The following is a 14,280-nucleotide window of genomic DNA, read 5'->3' as shown; positions in this document are numbered from 1 at the left end:
CCCTTCCAGAATGTTGCCTATGTCTGCATGGAGCTGGCAGGCTCACTGTAAGATCTGTAACTGTAGGATTTGTGGGAGTTTGACCAACATAGATCCTTGCTAGGTGTGTGTGTGGGTCCTGCTCATCTGATGGTGAGATTGAACGTCGGTGATTTAGAGGTCGTGTTGACAGAATATTGATGCGGGCCCTGCTCAAATTTGGAAATTATAAAGCACACGGCGAGGAAATGCATCTTAATTGCTATATAAGTGGGCGTCTTCATCAGGGAGAGGGGGAGGAATGTGTCCCCATATGATAGAGAAAACAGATTCACCAGCCTATAGAGGGAGAATGAATGAGTTTGTAAATAAACACAATAATAGCCCAGCCTTGTGCCTGTTTGTGTGTATTGGTAGACTGGTAGACTCTCTCTCTCTGTGTGTGTGTGTGTGTGTGTGTGTTGGTAGACTCTGTGTGTGTATTGGTAGACTCTCTCTGTGTGTGTGTGTGTGTGTGTGTGTGTGTGTGTGTGTGTGTGTGTGTGTGTGTGTGTGTGTGTTGGTAGACTCTGTGTGTGTGTGTGTGTTGGTAGACTCTGTGTGTGTGTGTGTTGGTAGACTCTGTGTGTGTGTGTGTGTTGGTAGACTCTGTGTGTGTGTGTGTGTTGGTAGACTCTGTGTGTGTGTGTGTGTTGGTAGACTCTGTGTGTGTGTGTGTGTGTTGGTAGACTGTGTGTGTGTGTGTGTGTTGGTAGACTCTGTGTGTGTGTGTGTGTTGGTAGACTCTGTGTGTGTGTGTGTGTTGGTAGACTCTGTGTGTGTGTGTGTGTTGGTAGACTCTGTGTGTGTGTGTGTGTGTGTGTTGGTAGACTCTGTGTGTGTGTGTGTTGGTAGACTCTGTGTGTGTGTGTGTGTGTGTGTGTGTGTGTGTGTGTTGGTAGACTCTGTGTGTGTGTGTGTGTGTGTTGGTAGACTCTGTGTGTGTGTGTGTGTGTGTGTGTGTGTGTGTGTGTGTGTGTGTGTGTGTGTGTGTGTGTGTGTGTGTGTGTGTGTGTGTGTGTTGTAGTGTGTGTTGGTAGAGTGTGTGTGTGTGTGTGTGTGTGTGTGTGTTGGTAGACTCTGTGTGTGTGTGTGTGTGTTGGTAGACTCTGTGTGTGTGTGTGTGTGTTGGTAGACTCTGTGTGTGTGTGTGTGTGTTGGTAGACTCTGTGTGTGTGTGTGTGTGTGTGTGTGTGTGTGTGTGTGTGTGTGTGTGTGTGTGTGTGTGTGTGTGTGTGTGTGTGTGTGTGTGTGTGTGTGTGTGTGTGTGTGTGTGTGTGTGTGTGTGTGTGTTGGTAGACTCTGTGTGTGTGTGTGTGTGTGTGTTGGTAGACTCTGTCTGTGTGTGTGTGTGTTGGTAGACTCTGTCTGTGTGTGTGTGTGTTGGTAGACTCTGTCTGTGTGTGTGTGTTGGTAGACCATGAAAGATCACATTTGTACTCTCTGTACAGGATGAATGTTTGTGTTTGTTGGTGATAAACAAACACATGTATGTCTGTGCTAATGTGTAATGGGTTGATTTGTAGTGTGCTGTTTTGTTAGTGTCCAGAGTGGAACATTAATGTGCTCTGAGCTGTCTGTATACCCGGCCTGACCCTGCTGAAATACCTCAGGTCGCCGTGACGATGATAAAGCAGCAACATAATTGGTTTACTGCCTTGTTCTGCCTCTCGGAGCGGAGAAAAGGGTTCAGGTTACCGTGCCGACGAGCGATAAAGAGCGTTGCCGTTGGCTGCAGGCACCGTTCGTTGGGAACGAATTCTCCGGATTAATTCCAGGAATCGACTGTGGGGGGGAATACATCTCAAATGTCGTTTTCAATTTTGGGGATGAACGTGTTCAGACTGTTTCAGAGGTGTTCTGGTGCTCTGGTCTGCTCACAACTATTTGGTGTGTGTTTTATGGGTTTAGACATGGTGGGTTTGTGACATGAATGATAAAGTAGATAGTAAAATTACCTTTACTGAGCAAAAATATAAACGCAGAGATTTTACAGAGTTACAGTTCATAAGGAAATCTGTCATTGAAATCAATTAATTAGGCCCAAATCTATGGATTTCACATGATTGGGCAGAGGCGCAGCCATGGGTGGGCCTGGGAGGGCATAGGCCCACCCACTGCGGAGCCAGGCCCAGCAAATCAGAATGAGTTTTTCCCCACAAAAGGGCTTTATTACAGAATTACAGACAGACAAACACAGCACCCCCTTCCTCTTCCCCCCTGACTGTCCCGCAGGTATAGAATCAAGATGTGGAGTTCCTGGGCCGGCGTGGTTACACGTGGTCTGCTGTTGTGAGGCCTTTTTCATATATTGCCAAATTCTCTAAAATGGCGTTTAAGGCGGCTTATAGTAGAGAAATGAACATTCAAATCTCTGGCAACAGCTCTGGTGCACATTCTTGCAGTCAGCATGCTAATTGCACGCTCCCTCAAACCTTGAGACATCTGTAGCATTGTTTTGTGACAAACTAGAGTGGCCTTTAATTTCCCCCAGCACAAGGTGCACCTGTGTAATGTTCATGCTATTCAATCTGCTTCTTGATATGCCGCACCTGTCAGGTGGATGGATTTTCTTGGCCAAGGAGAAATGTTCACGAACAGAAATGCAAACTAATTTTGTGCACAAATTAACTTTTTGTGTGTAAGGAACATTTCTGGGGTCTTATATTTCAGCACATGAAACATGGGACCAGCACTTTACATGTTGCGTTTATATTTTTGTTCAGTGTAGATGGTTAACTTCACCTATCTGAAATGAGTTAAGCAGACTGCATCATGGGAAGACTGCTGGAACAGGATCACAGTCAATGGAGTGCTCATAATGGGTCTGATGTTGGGAAGTTGTGGTAATATAGGCTCTGAGCACTGCCCTCGGTCTCTTCTCTCCTCCTCCAGAACCGTGTGGAGATTAACGATGTGGAGCCAGAGGTGTTCAAGGAGATGATGTGCTTCATCTACACGGGCAAAGCCCCCAACCTGGACAAGATGGCTGACGACCTGCTGGCTGCGGCTGACAAGGTTAGTGTGGGTGGAGGAGGAATGAGGAGGTGTGTATATCGTATCTGATATCATATTGTATGGATGAGTGAGTATATCATATGTTGTTATGTTCCCTGGCCTACAGTATTATGTTATGTTTGTGTGTGAGGTGTATGAGATGCTATGTACCATATGTAGTGGTCCTGTGTGCAGAATGATGCATTGTCTGGAGTGGTGTAAAGCTCGCTGCAATTGGACTCTGGACCAGTTGAAAGCGTTCTCTGGAGTGATGACTCACGCTTCACCATTTTGCAGTCCGACGCACTAATCTGGGTTTGGCGGATGCCAGGAGAAAACTTTTTGCCCCAATGCAGCATAGTGCCAACTGTAAAGTTTGGTGGAATAATGGTCTGGTGCTGTTTTTCATGGTTCGGGCGAGGCCACTTAGTTCCAGTAAAGGGAAATCTTAACGCTACAGCAGACAATGACATTCTAAATGATTCTGTGCATCCAATTTTGTGCCAACAGTTTTTGGTAGGCCCTTTCCTGTTTCAGCATGACAGTGTCCCTGTGCACAAAGCGAGGTTCATGCAGAAATATTTTGTCAATCAGTGTGGAAGAACTTGACAGGCCTGCACAGAGCCCTGACCTCAACTCCATCGAACACCTTTGGGATGAATTGGAACGCCGACTGCGAGCCAAGCCCATTCGCCCAACATCAGTGCCTGATCTCAGTAATGGTCTTGTGGCTGAATGGAAGCAAGTCCCTGCAGCAATAATCCAACATCTAGTGGAAAGCCTTCCCAGAGGAGTGATGGCTGTTATTGCAGCAAAGGGGGGACCATCTCCATATTATTGCCCATGGTTTTGGAATGAGATGTTTGACGTGCAGGTGTCCATACTTTTGGTCATGTAGTGTATATGTGATGTGCCCATTTGCACGCAAGGACACACTCGCCTATCTGTCAGTGTGTGGACAGTGGCCAGGCCTTTTGAGTGACTTTCTGCCTCAGAGTTGTGTGTGTTTGTCTACACTGTGGGTGTACTGTACCGTGGTGGGTTGAGTTGGACACCCAAGGTTTAACAGGACGTCAGATAAATCACCTTTCAGTGTTTACACACCACCATGATCTCTGCTCTCTCCCTGGTTCCCGCGCTCCACCTCTACCACTCACTGTCAACACTCCTTTTCAAACCCTCTCCCTCTCTCTGAAAGTCAAACTAGCTTCATTGACGTGACAGGAGCAATTTGATGTTATGAAATCATTACACAGTCCAGCATTTCCTATTGTAAATGGTGATAGATAGCAAGTACAAATCTATTAGTTTTCTCCCCCCCCTGTCTCTCTGTCAGTATGCTCTGGAGAGGCTGAAGGTGATGTGTGAGGATGCTCTGTGCACCAGTCTGTCTGTGGAGAACACTGCAGAGATCCTCATCCTGGCAGACCTGCACAGTGCAGACCAACTCAAAACACAGGCTGTGGACTTCATCAACTAGTGAGTGGCACACACACACTGCACCCCGCTCTCATTCTATTCTCCTCACTCAAACACACACACACTGCACCCCGCTCTCATTCTATACTCCTCACTCACACACACACACTGCACCCCGCTCTCATTCTATACTCCTCACTCACACACACACACTGCACCCCGCTCTCATTCTATACTCCTCACTCAAACAAATACACTGCACCCCACTCTCATTCTATACTCCTCACTCACTCACACACACCAGCACTGTAGGTCTCACTCAAAACCCTCTCGCTAAATACCTAGCACATACTGTTACTGTAACCCTCACTCAGAAATCAAATCCAATCAAATTTATTTATAAAGCCCTTCGTACATCAGCTGTACAGAAACCCAGCCTAAAACCCCAAACAGCAAACAATGCAGGTGTAAAAGCACGGTGGCTAGGAAAAACTCCCTAGAAAGGCCAAAACCTAGGAAGAAACCTAGAGAGGAACCAGGCTATGTGGGGTGGCCAGTCCTCTTCTGGCTGTGCCGGGTGGAGATTATAACAGAACATGGCCAAGATGTTCAAATGTTCATAAATGACCAGCATGGTCCAATAATAATAAGGCAGAACAGTTGAAACTGGAGCAGCAGCACGGCCAGGTGGACTGGGGACAGCAAGGAGTCATCATGTCAGGTAGTCCTGAGGCATGGTCCCAGGTCCTCCGAGAGAGAGAGAGAAAGAAAGAGAGAATTAGAGAGCACACTTAAATTCACACAGGACACTGAATAGGACAGGAGAAGTACTTCAGATATAACAAACTGACCCTAGCCCCCCGACACAAATTACTGCAGCATAAATACTGGCGGCTGAGACAGGAGGGGTCAGGAGACACTGTGGCCCCATCCGAGGACACCCCAAGAACACACTCTATATACCTAACACATACCGTTACTGTACCCCTCACTCAGAACACTCTCTATATACCTAGCAGATACCGTTACTGTACCCCTCACTCAGAACACTCTCGCTAAATACCTAACACATACCGTTACTGTACCCCTCACTCAGAACACTCTCTATATACCTAACACATAACGTTACTGTAACCCTCACTCAGAACACTCTATATACCTAACACATACCGTTACTGTACCCCTCACTCAGAACACTCTCTATATACCTAACACATACTGTTACTGTAACCCTCACTGAGAACACTCTATATACCTAACACATGCCGTTACTGTAACCCTCACTCAGAACACTCTATATACCTAACACATACCGTTACTGTACCCCTCACTCAGAACACTCTCGCTAAATACCTAACACATACCGTTACTGTAACCCTCTCTATATACCTAACACATACCGTTACTGTAACCCTCACTCAGAACACTCTCTATATACCTAACACATACCGTTACTGTAACCCTCACTCAGAACACTCTCTATATACCTAACACATGCCGTTACTATAACCCTCACTCAGAACACTCTCTATATACCTAACACATACCGTTACTGTAACCCTCACTCAGAACACTCTCGCTAAATACCTAGCACATACCGTTACTGTAACCCTCACTCAGAACACTCCCGCTAAATACCTAGCACATACCGTTACTGTAACCCTCACTCAGAACACTCTCGCTAAATACCTAGCACATACCGTTACTGTAACCCTCACTCAGAACACTCGCTAAATACCTAACACATACCGTTACTGTAACACTCACTCAGAACACTCTATATACCTAACACATACCGTTACTGTAACCCCCACTCAGAACACTCTCTATATACCTAACACATACCGTTACTGTACCCATCACTGAGAACACTCTATATACCTAACACATGCCGTTACTGTAACCCTCACTCAGAACACTCTCGCTAAATACCTAACACATGCCGTTACTGTAACCCTCACTCAGAACACTCTCGCTAAATACCTAACACATACCGTTACTGTAACCCTCTCTATATACCTAACACATACCGTTACTGTAACCCTCACTCAGAACACTCTCGCTAAATACCTAGCACATACCGTTACTGTAACCCTCACTCAGAACACTCTCGCTAAATACCTAGCACATACCGTTATTGTAACCCTTACTCAGAACACTCTCGCTATCTACCTAGCACATACCGTTACTGTAACCCTCACTCAGAACACTCTCTATATACCAAACACATACCGTTACTGTAACCCTCACTCAGAACACTCTCTATATACCTAACACATACCGTTACTGTAACCCTCACTCAGAACACTCTCTATATACCTAACACATACCGTTACTGTAACCCTCACTCAGAACACTCTCTATATACCTAGCACATACCGTTACTGTAACCCTCACTCAGAACACTCTCTATATACCTAACACATACCGTTACTGTATCCCTCACTCAGAACACTCTATATACCTAACACATACTGTTACTGTAACCCTCACTCAGAACACTCTCTATATACTTAACACATACCGTTACTGTAACCCTCACTCAGAACACTCTATATACCTAACACATACTGTTACTGTAACCCTCACTCAGAACACTCTCGCTAAATACCTAACACATACTGTTACTGTAACCCTCACTCAGAACACTCTCGCTAAATACCTAGCACATACCGTTACTGTAACCCTCACTCAGAACACTCTCGCTAAATACCTAGCACATACCGTTACTGTAACCCTCACTCAGAACACTCTCGCTAAATACCTAGCACATAACGTTACTGTAACCTTCACTCAGAACACTCTCTATATACCTAACACATACCGTTACTGTAACCCTCACTCAGAACACTCTCTATATACCTAACACATACCGTTACTGTAACCCTCACTCAGAACATTCTCGCTAAATACCTAGCACATACCGTTACTGTAACCCTCACTCAGAACACTCGCTAAATACCTAACACATACCGTTACTGTAACCCTCACTCAGAACACTCTCTATATACCTAACACATACCGTTACTGTATCCCTCACTCAGAACACTCTATATACCTAACACATACCGTTACTGTAACCCTCACTCAGAACACTCTCTATATACCTAACACATACCGTTACTGTATCCCTCACTCAGAACACTCTATATACCTAACACATACTGTTACTGTAACCCTTACTCAGAACACTCTCGCTATCTACCTAGCACATACCGTTACTGTAACCCTCACTCAGAACACTCTCTATATACCAAACACATACCGTTACTGTAACCCTCACTCAGAACACTCTCTATATACCTAACACATACCGTTACTGTAACCCTCACTCAGAACACTCTCTATATACCTAACACATACCGTTACTGTAACCCTCACTCAGAACACTCTCTATATACCTAGCACATACCGTTACTGTAACCCTCACTCAGAACACTCTCTATATACCTAACACATACCGTTACTGTATCCCTCACTCAGAACACTCTATATACCTAACACATACTGTTACTGTAACCCTCACTCAGAACACTCTCTATATACTTAACACATACCGTTACTGTAACCCTCACTCAGAACACTCTATATACCTAACACATATGTGCTTGTTACTGTAACCCTACTCAGAACACTCTCGCTAAATACCTAACACATACTGTTACTGTAACCCTCACTCAGAACACTCTCGCTAAATACCTAGCACATACCGTTACTGTAACCCTCACTCAGAACACTCTCGCTAAATACCTAGCACATACCACTGTAACCCTCACTCAGAACACTCTCGCTAAATACCTAGCACATAACGTTACTGTAACCTTCACTCAGAACATCTATATACCTAACACATACCGTTACTGTAACCCTCACTCAGAACACTCTCTATATACCTAACACATACCGTTACTGTAACCCTCACTCAGAACATTCTCGCTAAATACCTAGCACATACCGTTACTGTAACCCTCACTCAGAACACTCGCTAAATACCTAACACATACCGTTACTGTAACCCTCACTCAGAACACTCTCTATATACCTAACACATACCGTTACTGTATCCCTCACTCAGAACACTCTATATACCTAACACATACCGTTACTGTAACCCTCACTCAGAACACTCTCTATATACCTAACACATACCGTTACTGTATCCCTCACTCAGAACACTCTATATACCTAACACATACTGTTACTGTAACCCTCACTCAGAACACTCTCGCTAAATACCTAGCACATAACGTTACTGTATCCCTCACTCAGAACATTTTCGCTAAATGCCTAACACATAAATTGTATCTGTCTTTGGGGAAGTAGATAAAGGGCTTCATTGCCAATGTCCCGAAGTATCCCTTTAACTAGAGCGATTCTCTATGACCGAGGCCATACACAGCATGAGGTTGCTCCTCAATGTGCTGGTTGTTTATGATTCGTCAACATTGATTGTGAACACGACATTACTCTTCCCTTAGTCAACACTGACGAAGGCCATCCATTAAACTTGCCATACCAATAAGGGCATTTTTAATTATGTGAAGAGGGCCTTGGTCCTCTATATTCTGTACTCTCTTCAGTCCCTAATCCTGCACATATCCACTCTTTTCTTTCTCCATCTTTGAGTCGCTTTTTTCCTTTTTCAGTCACCCTCTCCCCCGTTACCTTACGCTCTGACCCCCCTCTCCCCTACTCCTCTGTCCTCTCTCTCTCTCTCTCTCTCTCTCTCTCTCTCTCTCTCTCTCTCTCTCTCTCTCTCTCTCTCTCTCTCTCTCTCTCTCTCTCTCGCTCCTCTGTCCTCTCTCTCTCTCTCCTGTGATTCCACTCCTAATACTGGTCATTAATTGTGGTTATGGGCATTATGACAGTTTAATTTGACTATTGTTTTTGTTGTGGAAATTGACCATGGGGGACTCTGGCTTGCAAAGCGTTATCAACCCTCCTCCCTCAGACAACATCGACAACATCGACAACAACTGAAATCAATAAAGAGGACGAATATAGAAAATAAACTACACAGTGTAACCAATAAACCCCAGACCTCCGTCCCCCCGCCCTGCAGTCAACACCACTGTTAGCCCCCACCCTGCAGTCAACACCACTGTTAGCCCCCACCTCTCTTCCTCTTCCACTCGCTCCCTCTTTCCTTCCTTCCCTCCCTCCGCTTCTCCTTCATCTCCCCTACCTTCTCTCACTCCTCTCCCCCCCTCTCCCCCAGCCCCCTGGGCCCGGCCTGCTCTCCAGCTGTGGCTGCTCTCTCTGTGCCCTTTGCTGGTCTGCTAACCCCAGGCACAGCTCATAGCTCACAGCTCACAGCCCATTGGCCATTAGAGGGAACAGGGGGTACATGTCCCTACCAGGGAACTGGGTCAGAGGTGGGCTTGGATGTCTGGGAGGTATGCTGCTGGACACACATTCACTTTCATTAATATACACACACTAATACACAGAACAAATGTCATTAAAGGCCATGTATGTGTGTGCGTGATAGTGCAGTACTGCACCCTGAGGGTGTGAGGAGGCTGGGGATTCCCACAGGGCCCAGTGGTATGCAGTCTGTCAGGCCTGTGTGGAGGATGTAGGGAGGGAGGGATGGGATGGAGGGGCCAGGTGAGAACAGTGCTCATGTCTCTCCTCTGCCTCACTCTTTCCTCCTCTCCTTCTGACTTGTCTCTCTTTGTCCCTCCCCCTCTCTCGCCCCTTCCTCTGCCTCCCCCACCTCTCTCTCTGTCTCCTCTAGCCATGCTGCTGAGGTGATGGAGACGTCTGGCTGGAAGTCCATGGTGGCATCCCACCCCCACCTGGTGGCTGAGGCCTATCGCTCCCTGGCCTCGGCCCAGTGCCCCTTCCTGGGACCCCCACGCAAACGCCTCAAACAGTCCTAGTGTCCCTGGATCCCTTGCCCAGCTCTGCTCTGCCCTGGGACCACAGAGGGCCCTACTCTGCTCTCCTCTTCCTCCAGGCCCCCTCCAGAACCTAGAGGCGCCCAGATTGATACCAGAGCTCCTCCCTCCCTCCTCCCTCAGCTGAAAGTACAGGGGGGGGGTGGTATGGATTTGGTACAAAGACGATGAAAAAAAGGGATGATCCACCCTGATAACTGAATATAGACAGTGACTACCTTGTCTTACCCTGTACACCTGTAGAGAACGGAGTGTTTGGGTATAGGAGGGAGGTAGAAGTTGTAAATTCATTTTTTTTTTTTTACTTTACTTTTTTTTTAAAGTCCTCCTTGTAGCATTGTGTAAAAACCCAAGCTTTATGTATGAAATCAGAAAAACAAACAAAAAAGACAATAACCAAAAATGGACAAAGATAAGGTTTTGGGTGATGAAGTGCCACCATGTCCCAGTCATCTTCCCTGAGCAGAGAAACACCCTGTAGTTCATGTTTGACATCCATCTTGTACAGAATAACATTTTAAGCATTTTTTCTCGCCGAAGGGCGAAAAGAAAGGTGATTTTTGCAAGAAACAAGATGGAGATGAACACGTTTTAATGTTCAAAATGTCCAACCTTTTTCTCTAAGAAAAACGACATACAAAAACATATTATATCAACTGTTTTTACTCTGACCCTTTTCAGGACTACTTTCCTTATTGGTGGAATTAGAACGCACTCCTGCATCACTGTCAAAACGCTAAAAAATGTTTTGTCTCAACACAAAATACAGCTATTTTGGATTGTAAAAGCCCTGTTGTCTTTCAGTATCCACTGAGTTGTCATTAGTGTGTGTGTGTGGTGACCATGCCTGCCAACGATTAGCTGGATAAACACCCATTTGAAACTGCTGCACTCAGCCCTATTTACATGTCATCCACACATGATCAAAGTCTGATAAATCCCCTACACACACCTCATCCTACTGTACTGTAAGTGCCACGGTTTGTCTGGTGTATAGCCTTTCCTGTTGGCACTGTCAGTTCTAGTTGTTTGACTTGGTCTTAGTGTGCTTCCTGTCTGTGACTACAGATGTAATCTCCTCGGTCCGCTGGGCTAATGGTGTGTATTTGAACAGGATTTGTCTCTGTTGACCGAGGTTGTAGCCCAGCAGGACTCCTATCAGCACTCCCATCACCCTGAAGTCGCTAGAGAAGTTGTTTCCACACCAGTCTATCAGTCATCATCTGCCAGGTGTCCCAGCCACCTCTGTCCACTAGCTAACACACTGTCCAGACTCTACAGGACCCAAAAGGCACTCTATTCCATGTTTAGTACACTACTCATGACCAGGGTGGTAATTTGGGACACAGCCTACATCTCTTTCAGGATAGAATGGTGTGATCCCTGGTATTAGTAATGTAGGGAGAAGGAGATGGACAGCTGAGTGGTCACAGGCAGGGCTAGTGGGAGGGAAGGGAAAGTGGCCACAGACAGGGATAGTGGGAGGGAAGTGAAAGTGGCCACAGGCAGGGCTAGGCTAGTGGGAGGGGAGAGAAAGTGGTCATAGGCAGGGCTAGGCTAGAAGGAGGGGAGGGAAAGTGGTCACAGGCAGGGCTAGGCTATTGGGAGGGAAAGTGGTCACAGGCAGGGCTAGGCTATTGGGAGGGAAAGTGGTCACAGGCAGGGCTAGGCTATTGGGAGGGAAAGTGGTCACAGGCAGGGCTGGGCTAGTGGGAGGGAAAGTGGTCACAGGCAGGGCTAGGCTATTGGGAGGGAAAGTGGTCACAGGCAGGGCTAGGCTATTGGAAGGGGAGGGAAAGTGGTCACAGGCAGGGCTAGGCTAGTGGGAGGGGAGGGAAAGTGGTCACAGGCAGGGCTAGGCTAGTGGGAGGGGAGGGAAAGTGGTCACAGGCAGGGCTAGGCTAGTGGGAGGGGAGGGAAAGTGGGCACAGGCAGAGCTAGGCTATTGGGAGGGAAAGTGGGCACAGGCAGAGCTAGGCTATTGGGAGGGAAAGTGGTCACAGGCAGGGCTAGGCTAGTGGGAGGGGAGGGAAAGTGGTCACAGGCAGGGCTAGGCTAGTGGGAGGGGAGGGAAAGTGGTCACAGGCAGAGCTGGGCTAGTGGGAGGGGAGGGAAAGTGGGCACAGGCAGGGCTAGGCTATTGGGAGGGAAAGTGGTCACAGGCAGGGCTAGGCTAGTGGGAGGGTAGGGAAAGTGGTCACAGGCAGGGCTAGGCTATTGGGAGGGAAAGTGGTCACAGTCAGGGCTAGGCTATTGGGAGGGAAAGTGGTCACAGGCAGGGCTAGGCTAGAAGGAGGGGAGGGAAAGTGGTCACAGGCAGGGCTAGGCTATTGGGAGGGAAAGTGGTCACAGGCAGGGCTAGGCTATTGGGAGGGAAAGTGGTCACAGGCAGGGCTGGGCTATTGGAAGGGAAAGTGGTCACAGGCAGGGCTAGGCTATTGGGAGGGAAAGTGGTCACAGGCAGGGCTAGGCTATTGGGAGGGAAAGTGGTCACAGGCAGGGCTAGGCTATTGGGAGGGGAGGGAGAGTGGTCACAGGCAGAGCTAGTGGGAGGGGAGGGAAAGTGGTCATAGGCAGAGCTAGTGGGAGGGAAAGTGGTCACAGGCAGAGCTAGGCTAGTGGGAGGGAAAGTGGTCACAGGCAGGGCTAGTGGGAGGGGAGGGAAAGTGGTCACAGGCAGAGCTAGGCTATTGGGAGGGAAAGTGGTCACAGGCAGAGCTAGTGGGAGGGAGGGAAAGTGGTCACAGGCAGAGCTAGTGGGAGGGGAGGGAAAGTGGTCAAGGCAGAGCTAGTGGGAGGGGAGGGGAAAGTGGTCACAGGCAGAGCTAATGGGATATAAGGGAAAGTGGTCACAGGCAGAGCTAAGTGGGAGGGGAGGGAAATGGTCATAATATAGGCAGAGCTAGGCTATTGGGAGGGAAAGTGGTCACAGGCAGAGCTAGTGGGAGGGGAGGGAAAGTGGTCACAGGCAGAGCTAGTGGGAGGGAAAGTGGTCACAGGCAGGGCTAGTGGGAGCGAAGGGAAAGTGGTCACAGGCAGGGCTATTGGAGGGGAGGGAAAGTGGTCACAGGCAGGGCTAGTGGGAGCGAAGGAAAGTGGTCACAGGCAGAGCTAGTGGGAGGGGAGGGAAAGTGGTCACAGGCAGAGCTAGGCTATTGGGAGGGAAAGTGGTCACAGGCAGGGCTAGGCTATTGGGAGGGGAGGGAGAGTGGTCACAGGCAGAGCTAGTGGGAGGGGAGGGAAAGTGGTCATAGGCAGAGCTAGTGGGAGGGAAAGTGGTCACAGGCAGAGCTAGGCTAGTGGGAGGGAAAGTGGTCACAGGCAGGGCTAGTGGGAGGGGAGGGAAAGTGGTCACAGGCAGAGCTAGGCTATTGGGAGGGAAAGTGGTCACAGGCAGAGCTAGTGGGAGGGGAGGGAAAGTGGTCACAGGCAGAGCTAGTGGGAGGGGAGGGAAAGTGGTCACAGGCAGAGCTAGTGGGAGGGGAGGGAAAGTGGTCACAGGCAGAGCTAGTGGGAGCGAAGGGAAAGTGGTCACAGGCAGAGCTAGTGGGAGGGGAGGGAAAGTGGTCACAGGCAGAGCTAGGCTATTGGGAGGGAAAGTGGTCACAGGCAGAGCTAGTGGGAGGGGAGGGAAAGTGGTCACAGGCAGAGCTAGTGGGAGGGAAAGTGGTCACAGGCAGGGCTAGTGGGAGCGAAGGGAAAGTGGTCACAGGCAGGGCTATTGGAGGGGAGGGAAAGTGGTCACAGGCAGGGCTAGTGGGAGCGAAGGGAAAGTGGTCACAGGCAGAGCTAGTGGGAGGGGAGGGAAAGTGGTCACAGGCAGAGCTAGGCTATTGGGAGGGAAAGTGGTCACAGGCAGAGCTAGTGGGAGGGGAGGGAAAGTGGTCACAGGCAGAGCTAGTGGGAGGGAAAGTGGTCACAGGCAGGGCTAGTGGGAGCGAAG

The 14,280-nt window shown here is 48.2% G+C and overlaps 1 protein-coding gene across 2 annotated transcripts in view; it reads left to right on the top strand.

Annotated features, from left to right (window-relative positions):
- LOC123999894 (speckle-type POZ protein) overlaps positions 1-11,126 on the top strand; it is a 101,409-nt gene extending 90,283 nt beyond the window's left edge. For both annotated transcript variants that reach the window (XM_046305908.1, XM_046305910.1), the window contains 3 exons: positions 2,914-3,036; positions 4,352-4,494; positions 10,175-11,126. In XM_046305908.1, the coding sequence (XP_046161864.1) occupies positions 2,914-3,036; positions 4,352-4,494; positions 10,175-10,319 (411 nt within the window). In that variant the 3' untranslated portion in view covers positions 10,320-11,126. The remainder of the gene's footprint in view (positions 1-2,913; positions 3,037-4,351; positions 4,495-10,174) is intronic.
- The last annotated feature ends 3,154 nt before the right edge of the window (positions 11,127-14,280 follow it).

Source organism: Oncorhynchus gorbuscha, linkage group LG16 (genome assembly GCF_021184085.1).
Source record: "Oncorhynchus gorbuscha isolate QuinsamMale2020 ecotype Even-year linkage group LG16, OgorEven_v1.0, whole genome shotgun sequence".
Taxonomy (NCBI): Eukaryota; Metazoa; Chordata; class Actinopteri; order Salmoniformes; family Salmonidae; genus Oncorhynchus; species Oncorhynchus gorbuscha.
Note: the sequence above shows the minus strand (reverse complement) of the source record. Positions and strands in the feature narration are given on the sequence as shown.